This window comes from Equus quagga, chromosome 3, assembly GCF_021613505.1.
Source record: "Equus quagga isolate Etosha38 chromosome 3, UCLA_HA_Equagga_1.0, whole genome shotgun sequence".
Lineage (NCBI taxonomy): Eukaryota > Metazoa > Chordata > Mammalia > Perissodactyla > Equidae > Equus > Equus quagga.
In genome coordinates, this window is record NC_060269.1 from 114967832 (window position 1) to 114989083 (window position 21252).

Consider the following 21252-nt stretch of genomic DNA (forward strand, 5'->3'; position numbering starts at 1 on the left):
GGAATCACAATCCCCGATTTCAAAACATACTACAAAGCTACAGTGATCAAAACAGCATGGTACTGGTACAAAAACAGGTCCACAGATCAATGGAACAGAATTGAAAGCCCAGAGATAAAACCACACATCTATGGACAGCTAATCTTCGACAAAGGAGCAGAGGGCCTACAATGGAGAAAAGAAAGTCTCTTCAACAAATGGTGCTGGGAAAACTGGACAGCCACATGCAAAAGATTGAAAATTGACCATTCTTTTTCACCACACACCAAAATAAACTCAAAATGGATCAAAGACCTAAAGATTAGGCCTGAGACAATAAGTCTTTTGGAAGAGAATATAGGCAGTACACTCTTTGACATCAGTTTCAAAAGAATCTTTTCGGACACTATAACTCCTCAGTTGAGGGAAACAATAGAAAGAATAAACAAATGGGACTTCATCAGACTAAAGAGCTTCTTCAAGGCAAGGGAAAACAGGATGGAAACAAAAAAACAGCTCACTAATTGGGAAAAAATATTTACAAGCCACTTATCTGACAAAGGGTTAATCTCCATAATATACAAAGAACTCACACTGCTTAACAACAAAAAAACAAACAACCCGATCAAAAAATGGGCAGAGGACATGAACAGACATTTCTCAAAAGAAGATATGAATATGGCCAAGAGACACATGAAAAGATGTTCATCATCGCTAATCATCAGGGAAATGCAAATCAAAACTACACTAAGATATCACCTTACACCCGTTAGATTGGCAAAAACATCCAAAACCAAGAGCGACAAATGTTGGAGAGGTTGTGGAGAAAAAGGAACCCTCATACACTGTTGGTGGGAATGCAAACTGGTACAGCCACTATGGAAAACAGTATGGAGATTTCTCAAAAAGTTAAAAATAGAAATACCCTATGACCCAGCCATCCCATTACTGGGTATCTATCCTAAGAACCTGAAATCAGAAATCTCAAGCGTCCGTTGCACCCCTATGTTCATCGCAGCATTATTTACAATAGCCAAGACGTGGAACCAACCTACATGCCCAGAAACTGATGATTGGATAAAGAAGATGTGGTATATATACACAATGGAATACTACTCAGCCATAAAAAAAGACAAAATTGGCCCGTTCACAACAACGTGCATGGACCTCGAGGGTATTATGTTAAGCGAAATAAGCCAGTCAGAGAAAGACGAACTCTATATGACTCCACTCATAGGTGGAAGTTAGTATATTGATAAGGAGATCTGATCAGTGGTTACCAGGGAAAAGGGGGGGTGGGGGGAGAGCACAAAGGGGGAAGTGGTGTACCCACAACATGACTAACAAAAATGTACAACTGAAATCTCACAAGGTTGTAATCTATCATAACATTAATAAAAAAAATTTTTTTTCAAGTGATTACAAACATACAAAAAAGTTACAAGAATAGGACAAGAATTTTTTTCTCCTCCTTGAACACTTTGAGAATAATATGCCTATGCCCATGACTGCTAAATACTTTAGCGTGTATTTCTCTCAAAGGGATGTTCTCCAACATAATCACAATCACAAAATTAAGACTAATATACTACTACCGTCTATTCCACAAGTTTTGCCACTTATCTCAATAGTATCCTTTGTGAAAGCAAAAGGATATTGGTCAGAATGACACATTGCATGCATTTGTCATGTCCCTTTAGTCTACTTTAATCTTTGATGGTTCCTCAGTCTTTCCTTGACATTCTTGACCTTGACACTTTTGAAAAGTACAGGCCAGTTATTTTGCAAAATGTCTCTCAATTTAGGTTTGTCTCATATTTCCTCAAGGTTAGATTCAGGTTATGCATTATTGACAAGAATATCACACAAGTGATACTGTGTTCTTTCGATTGCATCCTATCAGGTGGCACACAATTTAAGTTTTTCCACTTACAATGGTAATTTTGATCCTTGGTTAAAGGAGAGATTTTGAGATTATGTAATATCCTTTCCTTGTCAAACTTGAATCCACTGCTTTAGCACCTCTTCATATTTCTTGGCTGATCTGTTACTGTGATTGCTGAAAGTTGTGATTTTTCTAATTCCATCATTTCCACATTTATTAATTGGTATTTTATGGCAAGATATAGCTTTGTCTCCTTCACATTTCTTTCTTTATGTATATCAGCATGACCTCATGGATTCATATTTTATTCAATGGATTATAATTCTTTTTTTTTCACTATTTATTTTGATGTTAAAATTGTCCCATATTTGGCTAGTGAGAGCCCCTGGCTTCTGTGACTTTCTGATATATCACCGTTATTCTTTGAGCACTTCCTTACTTTCTAGTACAAGGTATTTCAGGTTTATCTTGGTATTTTTCCTACATGGACCTAAAATCAGTCATTTCTCTAAGGAGTTCTAGTGCCTTTTAGTGGAGAATGATATTTAGAAACCCAGATCTGGGCTCTCAGTGTGCTTGCTGCATTTGGGGTGTCACTGGTCCCAGATTCTCTCAGTGGACACAGCTAAGGACTATACACACATATTCACATTGATCTTTATTTTTATGCTGCTCTCTCTGTATATTGAAAACCATAAGTTCACACTAATACTTCCAGTTCCAAGCCAGCATTAGAAGAATTCATTCTTGGTTTTTCCCTTTCCATATTTGTAGCTCCCTTCTTGAACAGCGAGTAACCTGGCTCCTATTATCCCTCAATATATTTACTTTCTTGCTCAATTCCTTCTATTTAGCCAATCTCCTATCACCATTGCTGCTCCTTCCTCCTCCTCCATGTGGATGCTGTCTTCATCCCTCCTGGTCTCCAAAACCCATAGTGCCCTGGCCCTACCCTCTGCATGGAGACTCCTTTATACCATTCAATCTCTGATACTCTGGGTTGGTCCATCCTTGCATGACACCCCTCCTCACCACACTCAGTTTGGACACCTGCTTTGGGCTGCTAATGCCACTGTGCACCACGCTCGTGATGTGGGTGCCTGCTCACTCCACTCAGCCTTTGACACACTAAGCAAGGTTGCTGCTACCCATTCCTACATGGATACCTTTCTCTTCCTACTTGGGCACTGCCTTCCTTGGTCAGACTGCTGCCACCTCCCATATCCCCCCATACTACCAGGAAGTCCTCTTCACACTGGTTTGTGCTCTGACATTCCCACGAGGCCCCCTTGAGCCTTTCACACAGATGCCTCTTTGTGCTTAGATAGCTGTACCCTACATCTGTCTTCCAACCCTCTCATGAAGGTACCTGCTCACTTGTCTCAGGCTCTGGCACTCCAGGCTAGGATGCTGTCTGTCTGCTCATCACTTGGACTCTGCTGCTCCATCAGGACACCTCCCTTTTTAGGCACCACCTAGTGCTGTTTGGACTAAATTATGAAGGAAGAAAGGACTTTTTTTCTTGCTATTTGAACTAAATTTTGAGGGAAGGAAGGTTTTGTTTGGTTGTTCTTTAAACCTAAATAAGTAGTACCTGCTTTTAACCTTATTTTAAGAAATAATATTTGGGGCCAGCCTGATAGTGTAGTAGTTAAGTTCTTATGTTCTGCTTCTGCTGCCAGGGTTCACCAGTTCGGATTCTGGGCACCTACCCACTGCTTATCAAGCCATGCTGTGGTGGCATCCCAGATACAAAATAGAGGAAGATGGGTACGGATGTTAGCTCAGGGACAATCTTCCTCACAAAAAAAAAAAAAAAAAAAAGAATATCTGGGTAGTTGTATAGTCATGGGTTTGATATACTAGCTAATTTTTCTGATTTATATTAAAATAAATACAGATTAATGAAAACTAGAGGTGATCATCTGTAGACCTGTGAAAATCTTGTAAACTGCATCTTTAGGAAACTGTGTTTTAGGATATTCATTTCATGCATTTCATGACATTTTAAGTTGTTTCGATTTTTTACGAAATTGGATCTTGGTTTTTGACAACTGATAGCAAGACAGTATATCTTCTAGGAATGAGAGGATAACTTCTCTTTTTTGTCTTGTTGCATATGGTATTAAATAGGAGTGATGATTGTGGCCATCTTTGTCTTATTTCTGATTTCAAAGGGAATATTTCTAATGTTTCCTCATCTAGAATGATATTTGCTGTAGGCTTTTTGTAGATATCTTTGTCAGGTTAATGAAGTTTATTTCTTTTCCTAATTTATTAAGAATTTTTTTAAGATCATGAATGAGTGTTGAAATCTGTGAAATATCTTTCCTGAATCTATTAAGAAGATCATGTGGTTTTGCTCTTTTCATTTTAGTGTGGCAGATTGCACTGATAGGTAGTCACATACTGAATCATTCTGGCATTCTTGGCATAAACTCAGCTTTGTCACGGTTTGCTATTTTCTCATAGGCTTTTTGATATCTTGGTATTTTCCTTGTTCTGTTCCTCCAGGATTGATTTTGGGGGAGAATTAGCAGTCGTGCACTTTCAGTAACCTGAAAGGAACTGGGCAAACTGATTTAAACAAAAAGACTGTTGACAAATATTTTTGAAGTGAAGTGTTACTGTTGCTTATGTTCCCTGAACCTCAGCCTTCTCATCTGGAAGTGACGTTATAATAATCCTGGCCACTTAGCGTGGTAAGAATCAAAGGAGATAAAAATAAGTCAGTTGCCTTGCATAGTGCCTTCAGAACACTGAAATTATTCAAACTAGCCAATCCTAAGCCTGCTTAGCCTGCTTTCCCTGCTTTCCCATGAGAACCACAATAAAGACTTGGGCCCACATTTTCCCCTCACTCCCTCTGCCTCCTGACCGACCACTGTGTTGCCCTGTCTGGTGTGCCATGCCTCTTGTTTCTAGGAATCTGTGAATATAAAACCGGCATTCTCTGTGGCAGTCATTTCCATGTCTGCATGTCTTACCATACATGATTAAAACAAATCCTAAGAACACCTTAAAACAGTATTGAAGACATTTATCAGGGCACGGTGTACTTCCAGGTCAGAAGGTTGAATGTATGTGAGTGCTAGTTGTTCAACACCTTCTGTACTATCCTGTTCCTTATGGGGGACATTCGCAATGTGTGTACTTTAGATTTTTACTCTGAATTCCTGTTTCCTTTATTAACAGGTAAATTTTGGCTTCAAAAATCTAGAGGAAAACCTGAAGATTCCTTTTTACTTTGTTCCTTAGGTATGGAGCTTTGAGAAGTGGTTCCCAGATTTTTGGATTTCATGGAGCAGAAAAATTAAACAACAACATAGAGCTCCCTACTCTTTATTAGTCAAGTGAGGTCCTGTAGTGTTGCCACACAACACACACACAGAAGATTCTTTATCTTACAGTATTGAAAACACTTTAAATGAATAACTCAGTTTTATGAGAAACTCTACCTCATCCTTATAAGTAAAAATAGTGTTTGCTGTGCAAATGCAACTTTGAGACAAGTTCTGTTTTCTACCCATAAACAGAATACAGCCCCTAAACCCCTCTTATAGAAAGAACTATTGTATATTCTTCCCTTCTCAGAGTTGTGTCCCTATTAACACTTAAACACTGTTCTGTATTTTTAAGGTGCCGAGGGATATAGTACAAAACCCCTTAACAAAATATATGGGAGTTAAGATGGTAAATAATAGGAGCAACATAAATCCATATTCCACCTGAACCAAAATGAAAACCACTGAAGAATAAAACAATACTATAATAATTTTAACAAATCAAGTTTTCCCAATTTAGTGTCTTTGACTTCACACTTATGTGTGTATAGATACAATGGTGTCACTCATGGTGAATAGAGTAATAGATTCTGGAATCACTGTATAATAATAGAACAATAGGCTATGCTGATTTTGAAAGGACTGTTCTTCATGGAGTAGAGTGACAGAAGGGATAAAGCAAACAGATGAGTTTGCTTCTAAGAGCCTCTATAAAACTGTCACTAACTCTTTATCTTAGAGTTTGACACATGAACTAATCCTTAACTTTCCAAGTCTTGAATTCAAGCCAAAACACACAGATGTAATCCAGCCTAGAGTAGAGTTCCCCAGTGGAGCAAGGGCTGGCCTTTGGAATGGGTCGTGGAAACAATCTACAGGAACTCAAAGTACATCGTTCAGAATCAGAAAAATGTGCATAGAGGGGATGTGTGTTTGGTTTTTAAGTAATCTAATTGTGTTAGTGATTTAAAATCCTCATATTGTGTTAATCTGTTTGTACATTGGGAATCCATATGAAAAACAGTCTCTCCTATGTTTTATTGTTTGCTAGGAAGAAATTATGAATAAATTTGTGTTGATAATTAATTGTGTTGATATTATCATTAATGAGCTGGTGGACAGTAGGAATAAAAAGTGTTTATCTGTACTGGGATGAAGTTCAGTTACCCCAATTATTTTATATGATGGTTACACAGTTTGTATGTTATGTTCTGGTCCATTTTTTAAGAGGTTTCACCAGCCTGTTACAGTGCTGAACGAAGCCATCATCTCGAAGGAAGACATGATGAACTAGAGTATTCCTTGGAAGGAGATGAAACTTTGATTACGTATCAGATGGAGGTTGTTCTTTTTTTATTCTGAACATTATAAAGCTTGCGTGCAATTGTTTATCCTGAAATTAAACAGTTTTTTATCCTGGATTTTATTTAGTTTCCCTTAACACATGGTTGTTATTTCTGCATTGTTAAAGACATTCTAGTACATTTTTAATCTGGAACCAACCACACAGATAGATTTTCTATTAGCTATACACGTTGATACAAAAAGAGCATGCATTTTTTAGGACATTTTTGGTTTTTGAATATCAATCCAAGAGTATATAATTCCCAACAAGATTGTTATGCTAATTAAAAGTTTGTAACAGACAATGCATTTATTCATGGTTTTAAAATGACAGCTTTTTCCTCAGATAGAACAATACAAATTAAATTTGTATGGTGCTTTCTTCTTGTTGAGCAAATTAATAACAATCACTTTCCCATAGTTTGAGAGAGAGTATCAATGAGACTTGAGGGGTAGATACAAGTGACTTGCTCAAGGAAGGAGCTGCATCAGGGTTCATATTTTTTCCAATGCTACTCTGCTTCTTCCCTGAAATGTATGCCAATGTGATATTTGAGTTTAACATCTTTGAAGTGATCTTATCTTTTTCAAGAATGTATTGATTGTTACGGGAACATTCTTTAACAAACGTGACAGTGGATACAAAAACTCATTAAAACAATCTTCTTTCAGTTATTGAACGGTCAGAGACTGTTTCTGTTGATGTGGGTTTTTTTTTTTAGTGTCCTTGAGCAACTTCTGTGCAGTTTTTGTTTCCTAGTCATTTGGTAGTACAGTGGCTTTTCCACCGAAACTTTATGACCTTGAACAAGGTACTTAATTTCTCATAGTCACAGTTTTCTTTTCTGTAAAAGAGAAGTACACTAGATAATTTCTAAGGAACCTTCGGTTCTAATTCTTCCTACTTTATGATTTCCATGTGCTATGTTCAGAAAATAAACTGCAGAACATGAATCACATAGGGCAGTGGTTTTATTCTGTTTTGTTCACTGCTGTATCCCCAGCCCCAAGAAGAGGTGCTGATGTGTAGTGGGCACTCATGTTTTTTGAATACAGGAACAAAACCCAACATAAGAGCCTCCAATAGGAAGAAATGAATGGATTATATTCACATAGTTGCATAATATTTAAAAGTTAAATTGTATCTTTTAAATTGTACGTTTTAAAGTCCATTTTGGGGGGTTATTTTTGTAAAACTGGTTATTCGTACATACATTTATTCAGCTGTGCAAGTAATAGTAAATCTGATTCTAACCCTCCCCTGGTAAAATCCTTTAGTGGCTCTCCATTGTCATTTGGGTAAAGACTAAAACTTTTAACTTATTTTAGAAAGCCTTCCTAGATCTACTCCCTGCTTATTTTTTCAGCCTTCATCTTTTCCTGCTCCCTCCTTCTCTTCCCTCCAGTGTGCTCTTACTCTTGGTTGCAGCTACGCTAAACTTCTTTCAGGTCCTCATGTCTTGCTCTCCTACCTTCGGGCCATCCTACATGTTGCTCTTTCCTTCTCTCCACCTCCACTTTTATATTTGCTTCTATAGATCATACATTTTATGTCATATAACAGCTCATAGTACATTATCTTAAAATTAGTTGTTTAGTGTCTTTTCTCTCCAACTAGACTTTGGAAGCTTCCTGAGAGAAGGTCTGTGCCTGACTTGTTCACCCTTGTACACTATTGCACCTTTGGTACCTAGCACAGTTCATGGCCCATGGGGTGTTGGTGGCCTGAGTGCAATGCACCCATGGGCCCAGGATGCTGACATTCTGATAAAGCCAAAATACTTTTGTCCTTAATGTTCTGTGACCACTTCCTTCCCAATTTACTGAAATAAATTCTATTTAATAATACATAATTTGAGTTAGTGACAAATATAAATAAAATAAAATAGGCTAAGTGGGATTTGGAATAGCTAGAGTGGTCAAGGAAGGAAGCCTTGAATGGTACCTAGAACAGAACTGGCATTTGGTAGGTGCTCAATAAATATTTGTTGAATGGATGAGACCTAATCAAAGAACATCTGGAGAAAGATGGTTCCAGGCAAAGGGAATAGCAAATGCAAAGCCCTGAGTTGGGAACACACTTGACCCACTCAAGGGGCTGAAATCAGGCCAGTGTGGCTGAGGCCGAATGGATGAAGCTGAGAGATTGAGAGATGAAGTTGTAGATATAGGAACGCACTAAAGTTTATATAAGCCTGTTGCCCAAAATAGGGAACTTAGATTTCAGTGTAATGGTAGTAGGAAGCGTGAAAGGGGTTTGAGCAGGGAATGATATGATGTGATAGCTTTAGGAAGTCACTCTAGTCCAAGCCATCATCAATTCTTGCTTGGACTGTGCAGTAGCCTCACACTCAGTCCTTAAACTTGAATCCGTTCTCTACAGAGAGGCCAGAGTGATCTTTCTTTCTTTTGTTTTTTGAAGGAGATTAGCCCTGAGCTAACATCTGCTGCCAATCCTCCTCTTTTTGCTGAGGAAGACTGGCCCTGAACTAACATCCGTGCCCATCTTCCTCTACTTTATATGTGTGACGCCTGCCACAGCATGGCTTGTCAAGCAGTGCCTAGGTCTGCACTGGGATCCGAACGAGTGAATCCCGGGCCGCTGAAGCAGAACATGCAAACTTAACCGCTGCACCCCTTGGCTGGCCTCCAGAGCCATCTTTTAATAATGCAAATCTGATTGGGTCAGTCTGTTGCTGAAGACCCTTCTGTTACCCTTGGAAAAAAGTCTACAATCCTTAATGTGGGTTACCAGGCCTTGGATGATTTGACATAAGCTGAGGACAGTGTCAAACTAGATCTTTATGCGCCATTCATACTTCTTTTCATTTCCTGGGAAAGCTCTCAAGTTCTCTTCTCAGGACCCTGCCCATGATGCGATTCCTGCTTAGATTACCCTTACTCTGTTCTTCAACTGGCTAAGTCCTACTCATTTTTCAGGTTCCACTGTCATATCCTCAGCCACCCTCTGACCTCCACCCTCACACCCAGACCAGGTTAGGTGTTACACTCTCCCAGAGCTCCCATTCTCTGCTTTTGTCACCTCCGCAGGAGCATGCTCAGTTCTAGCTTCCCTGCCAGATTGCTAACTCCATGAGGGCAGGGAGGCTGCTCACAGCTGTGGCTGCAGCACCTCGCTGAGTGCCCAGCCCGCAGGAAGTGCCTATATTCTGAAAGAAAGAAGGAAGGAAGGACTGCTTTATGGTGCCAAGGGTCTACTTCAACATCCTTCTGTGTTTAGCTGCTTTCTCTTCTATTGAGATGAAGGTTAGTGGATAATTTTGTTAAAGATGAAGTAATTGTTCTAAAAAGTAGTCAAGAGGAAAGATGACTCTTGAAACCTCTGTGAATAATTTAATTAACAAACCTACCTTCTGAGCTCATTAAGCTCGCCGCTGATGGAAGCCATTATTCCCTGCTGTGCTAAACTATGACTCAGATTGCTCTCTTTTTAAAATTAGTTGAAAATGTTTGGTTTTATTTGTTGTCATTGTATTTCTGTTGGAACACTATGACTGTTATTGCAAATCCTGTGAGTAAGCTTAACTTCCCGTGCACGCCATGAAGAAACCATTTTCTCTGAGTTTAGTTACAAGATAATGGTGAGCAGTCACATTTCACCCTCAGTCTCTTAATTGCATGCTTCCACTTGATTGAAGTAGCACCATGATTCAACATTCAGCCACCTTTTAAAAATTAATGCTGTCTTCTTTATATTTTATTTGGTGATGAATATTTCCTGTTAGTTTCTAGCAGACTGCATTTGACATTTCATACATGCCAAACCAAGGCAGCTTCTAAGATTTCATTTACAGTTGAGTAATTTTGGTGAATAAAGAGCAAGGAATTAACTGAAAGGACCACGTCTTCATGTACGGAATCTCCTGAGACTTAAAAAAGATTCTAGCAGATTATTATTATGTGTATATTCTAGTAAGCCATTATTATGTGTATATTGTTAGCCTTTAGTTTTCTTTAAACATGACAATTTGTCATAATAGTGTGATTTTTAAGGATACAAGATAATCAGTTTATTTAAAAAGGGCCTAAATTTTGTGTATATTTGACATTTTATGCAGTTACTGACAATATCGAAACTAATTACATTTCATAGTAATAGAATGGATCTTTTCATAGGGCAAATATTCTAGGAGTTTTATATCGTATATTTCAAAGAATCTACTGAAATAAAATTGTGTTTTAGTAGCTACAGTGGAATAAAGTTTATGTCATTGGAAAACTTCACTTTAAAAACAGAGAAAGGGGTAGAACATTATTTAATATATTCTACAATCTGTTAGGAATACTCTTTTGTTAACTCTTTTTATTACTATCACTGGACTTGTAAAAAAAATGGCTTTAATAAAAAAGATAACAACATGGGATATTCCCCCATCTTTTACGGAGTGTTGCAAAGTTAATCAAATTTGTACATGTGAACTTGGAGCACCAGGGCATAATGGAAAGCAAATAAAATATAGCTTGTTAAGGATCCAAGGAATCTCAGAAGTTAGCCTTCTAGTTTGAGCCTTTTATTTTACAGAGTACCATAGAATCATGGTTGGTAGATGGATTTTGGAGTTCACAGAGAGCTGGGTTCAAATTCTCATTTATTGGCTATGTGATTTGGACAAATTATTTTCTCTCTTTAAGAATCAGCTTTCTCACTTTTGAAATAGAGCAATGATACTTAAGCTGGATGGTTGTTATTCAATGAGATAATATAGTCATATTGCCTATGACATATTGAGTTCTCAATAAATTAAAATAATAACATTAATCATACTTTAAGGGGATGTAAAGCATCAGAAAGACTAACTGAATTGCCCAAGGTTGAAGAAGCAGCCCACGGCACTTTCAGTGGTGGCCCTGAGCTCTAAACCTTGCCTCCTTTATTATTAATGATATGGTAGGCAAGTGGCTTCATTTTGTCTCAGTTTTGTAAGTGATAAAATAGCTGGAGGCTATTTCTCTCTCTCTCTTTCCCAAGGATATAATGAACATCAAATAAGAGCTAAATTGGGAATTATACCTCAGGGCAATTTAGACTTTAGTTTTTTGACTTTTCAGTTGTATAAATGATATATATGTAGCATGATTTAAAATTCAGCAAAGTCTTCTTAGAGGGAAACATTTAAAGAAGAAGGTTGAATACAAGTGGGAAATGATTGGCATTGTGTAGTAAAGTGACTGTCAATGGCTAATGGTGACCTACAAAGGGAATAGTATGATATTGTTTAAAACAAAAAGTGAAAAATCCTGAGAGCAAACTTTACCTGCTTCGTGAGCTAACGTGGATCGACTTCACTTTTTACTTTATTTCATTCTATCCTTTGTGGGCCCATATGTGAACTGAACTTAAAGGGAGAATAGAGAACCTATTAAGGATAAGAAAACTAACGTGAGGAGTTTAAAATAATTGACATCCTGAATAATTGGTTCTCTTTGATGGTTTGCATAATACAAGCATGGCATGGTATAGTAGAAAGATTCCTGGGCTCTGAAGCCAGTTCCCTGGGTCTGAGTCCTGTTTCTGTCATTTATAGGTTGACTGTACTTTAGTCAGTCATTTGACTGCTCTGAGGCTCTTTAAATTGGGACAGTGATAATGGCTCATGTAAGAAGTTGTTTTTTAAGTTCTGAAATGCTTCTAAAATAGAAAGTAGTGGTGGTATTTTAAAGCATTTTTGAATATTATATTTTATTTACCTTTCAAAAATCTTTCCTAAGTTGGCCATGAAGAAAAAGAAATAAACCGTTTTTCAGTGGACCTGATTATTAAAAAGATATTATCCAGCTGTTCCTGAATTTGAGAGAGAAGACTAAGCAAGATGAAGTAGATTTACAGTAGAGCACAAAGGGTTTAGATTAGGTATAAATATGATCTAATAGCAGTTTGATTTGTTTGAAGCTATAGTGTTTTTCTCAGGCATATTGCAAAATTTTCTTTAGGTGGCTTCAAAAACTAAAAAGAGATTTTCATCTGTTTATGTTGGATTAGGCAGCGTCCTGCTGAAGATGTGAAGATGGTTAATTTAATATTCTTTCTAATGTTCACTTCTACCCCCAAAGTTGCATATCCACTTTGCAAGTCAGTCTGGAAATATTTATGGAATCTGAACTCCTCATAAAAATAAGAATTTTAGTTTTAAAATGTCCTATTGTGTGCAGTCTATAGAATTTCAATATAATTAAATTAATCAGGTAAGAAGCTAGCACAGAAGTCATTGCTTAAAAACCTTTATAAGGAAAACCCTTACTTCCTATAGGTGTAAATCTCTAAGTAATATATAGAAAAGTTTCTTATTTTATTCCTGAAAGTCAAAATTATTTACTTCAACTTGTCATATTTGGGGAGTTTGCTTGAGTTGGAGTTTTCAGAGTGTTCCAAAGTGTATCATTGTGAATTCTGCATAATGTATTGTTGACCTTTTCCTATTAGAAAATGAAGCTACTGGCACTGGTTATCCATATGTCTGTGCAAGTAGAGGGAAAAGACTATAATGTACTTCTAGAACGGGCTTCCTTCTATATCCTATGAGAAAATTCTGGGCTTTGATTTGTTATTACTACTACTACTGCTGCTGCTATGTTCATTGAGCACTTACGATGTGCCAGGTATTGTTCTAGGTGCTTCAGATATATTAGCACATTTGGTTCTCATAATAACCTACTGAATATGTGCTGTTACCATCCCCAGTGAACAGAGGAGAAATATGTACAGAGAGGTTCAGTAACTCTCCTAGTGACATAGAGCTAGCAAGGCAGAACCAGAACCCTTGGTAGTTTGGTACCAGAATCCATGATTCTCCTAGTCTTTAGTACTGCCTACCACTAAACTATTGGACTGGCCCTGTTGTGATAGCCTCTGTGTATTGCTAATTCCCTCATGAGAAAATAGAGAATTAGTACAGTTGGAGAGGATAAAGAATTACAAAAAAATACACTATTATGATTATAGTGTGGATTTCAATTCACTTTTCTCGATTCATAAAATTTGACGTCAGGAATTGATTTCATGTGAAACTTCAATAGTGTGAAATGTCTGTCGGATCAACTTTTATGAGCATATTAGAGAAAGGCAGTGTACACAGGTTTACAGATGTAAGCCACCACACAGCAGTAGCAGAGTGACTTGGTGAAGATGGGGTGCAGCACAGCAGAGCTGCCAGTGAGTATGATTTCCATCTTCTTGATCTTCTTTAGTGCCAATTCAGGGAACCATAATTAGTTCATGAATGTTAACTTGGTAAGCTTAAAATGACCATGTATGATGTGGGGTTTAGTATGGTGTGTTTAGGAAACTGTTTTGGACAGGAAGTAGACATTAGAAACTGTCACATGTATCTAGACAATTAGAATTGTTTATATCAACAGAACAATTTTCAAGCAAACACTACCTGACTCTGCATTAATGTTAGAGATCATGAAAACTCTGTATTTCTTCTAAAATGTTTTAATAGAAAACAGTGCCAGAGAGTACAAGCCCCAAGTGACTTTAGTATATGTGAGCAAATCAGGATTGTATGAAAAAAATAGTCAATGTAATTAAGTGAATTTGTCTAATATATTACCCTCGAACACATTGAATTTTGAGACAATATCATTCATAGCAATAATAATAGTAGTAACAACCACTACAATGACCATACAACTACCCACGTTTATTGTGAATCAGGAAAGTACTGTGTGTGCCTTATCTTATTTAACCATTACAACAGCCCTGTGAGGTCGTCGCTATTATTATCTCCATCTCTCAGACGAGGAAACAGAGGAAAAGAGGGGATTAGTTACGCGCACAAGGTTACACAACTAGCAAGCATCATTCATTCATTTATTCAATATTTATTGAGTAGACCTACCATGAGCCTAGCACTGTTCTAGGTAGTGGGGGTTAGCAATGAGTTAAACAAAATCCCTGCTTTCAAAGGACCTTACTTTTTATGAGGGGGATAGACGACAGATAAACATGGAAACATGGAAGTCAGATGGTAATAAGGATTATGTAAACAGTAAAGCCCAGTAAGGGGGAAAGGGAGTGCCGGGATAGGGTTCTGGGATGGGCTATCGTCACTCTTTTATACAGAGTAGTAAGGGGACCTCTTGATAAGGTGACATTGCAGCAGACATCTGAAGAGAGGGGTATTTGTAGGAACAGCATTCCTGGCAGAGGAGGAGAAGAGCTTCCTGTGCTTGGAGTACCTGAGGAAGATCAGAGGCTGTGGAGCTGCTGTGGGTGAAGAGTGAATGGTCAGAGTTTGAACCCAGATTTATTTGACCCCAGAGCCCACATTTTAACTACCACACTAATCTGATGGGGCAACCACAGCATTACCTAACCTACTGTGATCTTGGTGACACTGTATTATTCTCACGGAAAAGAGGAGGGCAGTAAGGTGTGTAGAGCTGAGAGTATGTGAGAAACCCTGTGGTTTGGGGAGAGGTGCTTTGGAGAATATAAGTAGGGAACTATTGTGGACCATACATTTGGGAAACTGGGAGTGTGACTTCCCTGTTCAGAATTCTTCATTGGTTCTCCATTGCTTTCAGAGCTTTAGAGAAATTAAGTAACTTTCCCAAAGCCCCAGTGCAAATAGACCTAGTTTTGAATGATAATAAAGGCTCTGTTCATAACTGCTAAGCTGTGCTGCTCTTCTCAGAATGTGAAATCAATCACATGCTCCTTGGGGTCCGTCACCTACAGACTGAAGTCGACAAGCCTTGGCAAGGAATGCAGGGCCCTGTAGAGTCACTCGCCTTCTTTTGCCCTTATGGCTACTGCCCCTCCCGTTGCACCTCAGCATGGAGCACAAGAGAACTCCTTAGTATCATGTACCTGGCACTTTGCACATTCTGAAACGTCCTTCTTCTTGTTTTGTGATGAAGATTTTATCTTCCTTGAAGATTTTCTATACCATTCTCCTTTCCAGATTGAGTTATAACTTCTTTTGGCTGCTTGTGGAGCTTACATATCTGTGTACTTGCTTGTCATTTCCAGTAGAAATCATTCTAAGTCCCTGTCCCCCCAGCCAGGATTAGAGCCCCTGCTCTGTGCTACCAGAGAAATCGATGCAAACTTTCATCTGCCTCTTATCACACTTTTTTGGATACTTTCTTTGCTTACTTGTCTGCCTCTTCTTCTGGACCGTAAGTCGTTGAAAGCTTGTGCCTTGTTTTGATCTATATCCCAACCCCCAGGGGTAGGGCTTGGCATGTAGTTTACCTGCTCGCTTAAATTAAACTTAGAGTATTAGATGCTGAGTTATAATGATGACAGTTTGATGAGATCAAAACCAGTAGAATATGTTGAGCAGTGGTGTTAGTTCACTTAGAAAAAAATAGATGATAATAAAAACACTACTATTTAATAAAAGATTATTATATGCCAGATATTAGACTCAGTTCTGAAATACATCATTCCATTATTCCAAATCAAATTCAAACTTGAAAGATATACCTTATTAGGTATAACTTTTAAAGCTAACTTAGTATCTTATTAGATACAACTTTTAACACTAAATTTTAAAAACTACATTCATTTTCAAACTATTGCTAACGGGATAGGAGGAGGTGTTAGGGGGCTGTAAGTAGAGGGAAAATGTCCTTAGAAAGGGACAGAAGTCATCATTGTCCCTTTATACTCAGTTTTTAAAATGTTACCACAAATGTGTATACTTGGCTACATGCAGAGATCTTCCGGAAAGAACACTGTACTCATTTATAATTTGGACATGGCATGTTTGGTGAGACAGAGGTCTGTTGGAGAAGTGAGCCCAGATGAGACCCTGCATAATGCAGTGCTTCATGCCGTTATCAATAGTTAATTGTAAAGCCTTCAGTAAGTGCCATCCTTACAACCTAAGGCCCAAAGTGGGCTACTTAAGGCCACGGTTACTTAGCCTAATTCTTGATTTTCATTCATTAGGAAAGCTACTCATTAGGATTTCTATTGAGTAATTTTTGAACAGGATTCTCATTGCTGATTGCTTTGTGTTTCCCGCACAAGTATATTATCTCAAATTGATATGCTTATAATCACTGATAAATCACCTTTAGACATGTATTTAATTTTGGCTTATATACCATTTATATTTTACTCTAGCAATGTTGAATTATACTCTGAAATACTTTTAAATGCAAAAATCTCAAAAAAAATTATCATACAGTTTCCCTACACTTCTCATAGCTTTTCTTCTCTTTTTTTGCCGGGGTTGGGGGGACTTAATTTCATTGTCTCCTTAATTTCTCAATATTTTGTGCTGATTAAAATGGATTAGATATTCTTTACTTAAATACTTAGAGTCTGTCAGTAGGAGACTACATTAGTGCTCAAAAGAAGATATTTAAGAAATTATTTTGCTTTCCACTCTTTCCATTAGCCAGTAGAAATTTATTCTAAAGCTCTTTTGGTGGTTTTATTGCAGTGACATGGCAGGCAAAGCCCTGTGGGAAGCGTTACTGAACACCAAGCACAAGGAAGCAGTGATGGAAGTCCGGAGACATCTAGTGGAAGCAGCAAGCAGAGAAAACCTGCCAATCAAGATGAGTATGGGTAAGTTTATTCACTTCGCCTGGGACCGAGAGTGACCGTAGGCCCTGAGGAAGTTTATTTGAGCCTGCTCTGAACTGTGGGCCAACCTAGCCATCATGGCATCTAGATAGAAGTATTGAAGACTTTTGTAAATTGTGGAAAGAATATGGAAGGAATATGTACACACTGCCCTCAGGGCTCAACAATGACCCTTTTTCTTAGACTCAACTTTGGGAACTCTAGGAGAGTCCTTGCTTACAAAGAGTAATTCTTTCAGTTTCTTTATTTTATCCAGAACTATGAAAATTATCTGGACCACCTCCCCTTCATTCTGTTCTACCTCTGCCCTTTCTTCCCCCTCCCCCCTTTACTGTGGATGAAAGATGTCTTATTGGTTTTGAATTAATGAATGAACTACTGTACTGACAAAACAATTTAACAGTTGGACATGTTCTGGCCTGGCCCCTTAGCCTTAGAGTGGTCTGCTAGTTGTCCAGTCACATAAGTGTTATCCCTTCTTCACCAGGATATCACGTATTTCATTTTTCTCATTTCTTGTTTTTTTTCACATTTAGCTTTGTCTTCAGTATTAGAAGAATCTGGCTGCAATGGAATTTAAGTTTTAAATGGCTTTTTTATTTTGATTAAAAAGTCAGAGATTTAATGTTTTGATTTTAGAAAAGGAATCTGGTGTTTTACTTTTTTGTTTTTTTTAATTAAGTAATTTTATTAATATAGAAATATTTATTTTGTTTTTAATTATTTTATTGAGGTCATATTGGCTAATAACATTGCGTAAATTTCAGGTGTACATTATTATATATTGGTTTCTGTATAGACTGCATCGTGTTCACCACCAATAGTCTAGTTTTTATCTATCACCATACATATATGCCCCTTTACCCCTGCTGCCCTCCCGCCACCTCCCTTCCCTCTGGTAACCACCAATCTGTTCTCCTTATCCATGTGTTTATCTTCCACGTGAGTGAGATCATACACTGTTTGTCTTTCTCTGTCTGGCTTATTTTGCTTAGCATAATACCCTCAAGGTCCATCCATGTTGTCACAAACAGGGCAATTTTGTCTTTTTTAATGGCTGAGTAGCATTCCATTGCATATATATACCACATCTTCTTTATTCATCCATTGATGGGCACTTTGGTTGGTTCCACGTCTTGGCTATTGTGAATAATGCTGCAATGAACATAGGTGTGCATAAATCTCTTTGAATTGTTGATTTTGTATTCTTTGGATAAATACCCAGTAGTGGGATAGATGGATCATATAGTATTTCTATTTTTAATACAGAAATATTTAAATATTGATATTGAATCTGGTTAATAGGTAGAATTTATTTCTGGAAACTTGCAAAAGTTTATTTCTCTATTTTAAAAATAAGTTTTTTCCCTTATATCTGCTCTTAAGTATCCAAGAAATATTAATACATTATACTGGATGGGAAAATTTTTCCTTGCTGAGATTCCTAGCCCAAGTTCTTGATTATTTATGAGTATGAAAATCAAACTATCAAGTTGAAATAGAAGAACAGAATTTTGGAAGTAAAAGCATGTAGATGAACCTAGAAGAGAAAAACTTACAGGGTCATAATATGAAAAAAAATCATGACTTTCAGTGTATTAGGTGATTATATATGAGGGTTTTAAGGAACAAAATGATGACAAGAAAAGTGAATGTAGCTTACATTTATTAAGTACTTATAATGTGCCAGATTTTCTTCTAACTCTTTACATGTGTTATCTTATTTAATCCTCACAGTAATTCTGAGCGATAGGTACCATTAGTTCTCAGTTTTCAGATAAGGAAACTGGAATGGAGAAAAATTAAGTTGCTCAAGGCCATACTTCTGATAAGCGGTAGGACTGGAATTCAAATCCAGACATTCTGATGTGAGAGCATATGCTCTGTATTTATAAAATCATCCTAATTCTAACAACCAATGCCAGGAGTCCTGTGTATTGTTTTGGAGTAGAAATAAAGTTGCTACTATGAGACCATACCGGCATTTGACTGTTAATTCTAGTTTCTAATTTCCTTTCTTTCTCCCTCCCTCCCTCCCTACCTTCCTTCCTTCCATCTTTCTTTCCTTCCTCCCACCCTTCCTTTTCTCTCTCTTTTTATTCTTTCCACAGTTCTAGATACACATTAAGAACAAATATATTTACTTTACAGAGTTCCTCATCCATAATTATGTTGTAACAAGAACTAATTCATATTGTGAGTCAAGAAAAGTAGGAAGGCACCAAGGGTCTTGGTGATAAGGTTAATTTATATTGCGTTTCAGTGATATAACTTTATGATGCTATCACAGAGCATAAATCAGTTTTTATTGCTCAATGCAGAACTCTTGAAAGATCAACATACTTTACTTTTCTAAGGAGCTATATCTTTTAAAAATAATCAGAGCCAGAAATAAATTTTAAAAAAAGACGGGTAACTTCATAAAGAATTCAAATTTAAATGTTTGAGTTTTCCGTCAACCAAAAAAAAACTTAGATAAAATGGTTTGCTTTATCTCAAAACTCTAGATGTAGGGGAGAGTGAGGAGAGAAAAAAGAAGGAAAGAAACAGACAATTGTTAGCAGACTTTTGTTGTAAGAAGGACGAAAATGGTTGGCCCAAGTCACACTCTATCCATGTGCCAACTACAATTGAGTAAAAGATAACGGTGCAGCTACCCACTTCTGCTTCATATCACTAGTCAGAATTTCTCATGTGTCTCATTTCCATTTACCAACAGATACATAACCATGAAAGTAAAGAAAAGATCTGGAACTTAAACATAGTAAAACATTGGTATTTGAAAACTCCTTATCATATAGCTTATCATAAAAAAAAAAAAATCATGCTCTGGAATCCTAGATGGCTGGAATGCTTTTTCTAGCAGCATTTAAAACTATGAAATATACTTTAAACTATGCACTGTTTTCCCAACCCCTGCTGTAAATTCTATTAAGTATAAATTTTTCTGACTGTGATAGAGGCTTCTAGTACTTTTGAGACATTAAACTGAAATGTTAATTCTGGATTTAGGACTCTCTTATATTTAAATTCACTGAGAGGGATCCCATCATTGAAACCTCAGATCTTAAACTCAGCACAAGGTAAGTTCCTATTAAAACATTAGAGCTTCACGAGAAATATATATCATTCTCTTAAAGGAAAAAAGTTTAATTGCTAAAACAAAGAAAAAATTCATTTTATCATTTCACATCAACATATGCCATCTTTCCTAGAGCTTGTTATTAAATTGTCAGTTAATGAAATAGATGTGTTCCAGAAAAGTGATTTTTAAAACATTGTAAACTGGATTGTATTTTTCCCACTGGCTTTCATAATGAAAAATGTATTCTGAAAGTAAAAAGTAAATAGACTCCAAGAAACTTACTTTTTGGATCCCAAATGTCCACTTACAGAGGAAATGAATAGAAAATGCCCATCTCAGTTTCTACATTTTACGGAGAACTGTTTCTCTGGAGTGCCACTGTGGTGGCGGATCTTCCCGGCTCATCCTAGAGCTCTCTGCAGAAGGGACATGTCCCCAGTATTTAATGGGTGGCAGAGAGATACCATTACAGTTGAAGTGAAACAGATGTCTTTATGACACTGTCCTTCCTTTTGCAGCCAGATTTCTTGAAAGAGTATTTGGTGCTTGATGCCTCTGTGTCTTTATTATTTTCTTTCTTATTAATTGATACAGTCTGGCTTCTGACACTTTTTACTGAAAAGTCCCCTAGACCACTAAACATAAGGGCCTTCTCCTCAGTCCTCATTCTTCTTGACTTCTTTGCAGCATTTACTTCTAGACTATCGCTGCTTTCTCGTACATCTCTCTGTGTTTCCTGTGACTTTGGGGTCCCCCGTGATGGAATGCAAACTCAATTATATCTGGAGGTGAATCACAGTTCCGTCACTGATTAGCCAGACTTCAATTTCTTCATCCATACAAGATGGGAAAAATGTCTATTTCCTGGAATTTTGAAGGAGAAAGAAAGCTCTGAGTAGAGTGAAGATTATGACTATTAAGCAAACTGGAGTTGGTGTACTGCGGTTGTATTCTGTCTGTGGGAGAGTCTTTGTGGGAAACCAAATTCTGAGAAGGTTGTTTAATGAGAGTGAAATCAAAGCAAACAAATCAAGTTAGCTAATGTTCCCCTTTCTTTCTGGGAAATGGACTGATCCATTCTCTCCATTTCTCTTGTCCTTTTCTA

The 21252-nt window shown here is 37.3% G+C and overlaps 1 protein-coding gene across 1 annotated transcript in view; it reads left to right on the plus strand.

Annotated features, from left to right (window-relative positions):
• Positions 1–21252, plus strand: part of LOC124237544 (sec1 family domain-containing protein 2) — a 395727-nt gene that overhangs the window by 38981 nt on the left and 335494 nt on the right. The window contains exon 3 of the mRNA XM_046657300.1: positions 16917–17044. Coding sequence (XP_046513256.1) covers positions 16917–17044 — 128 coding nt within the window. The remainder of the gene's footprint in view (positions 1–16916; positions 17045–21252) is intronic.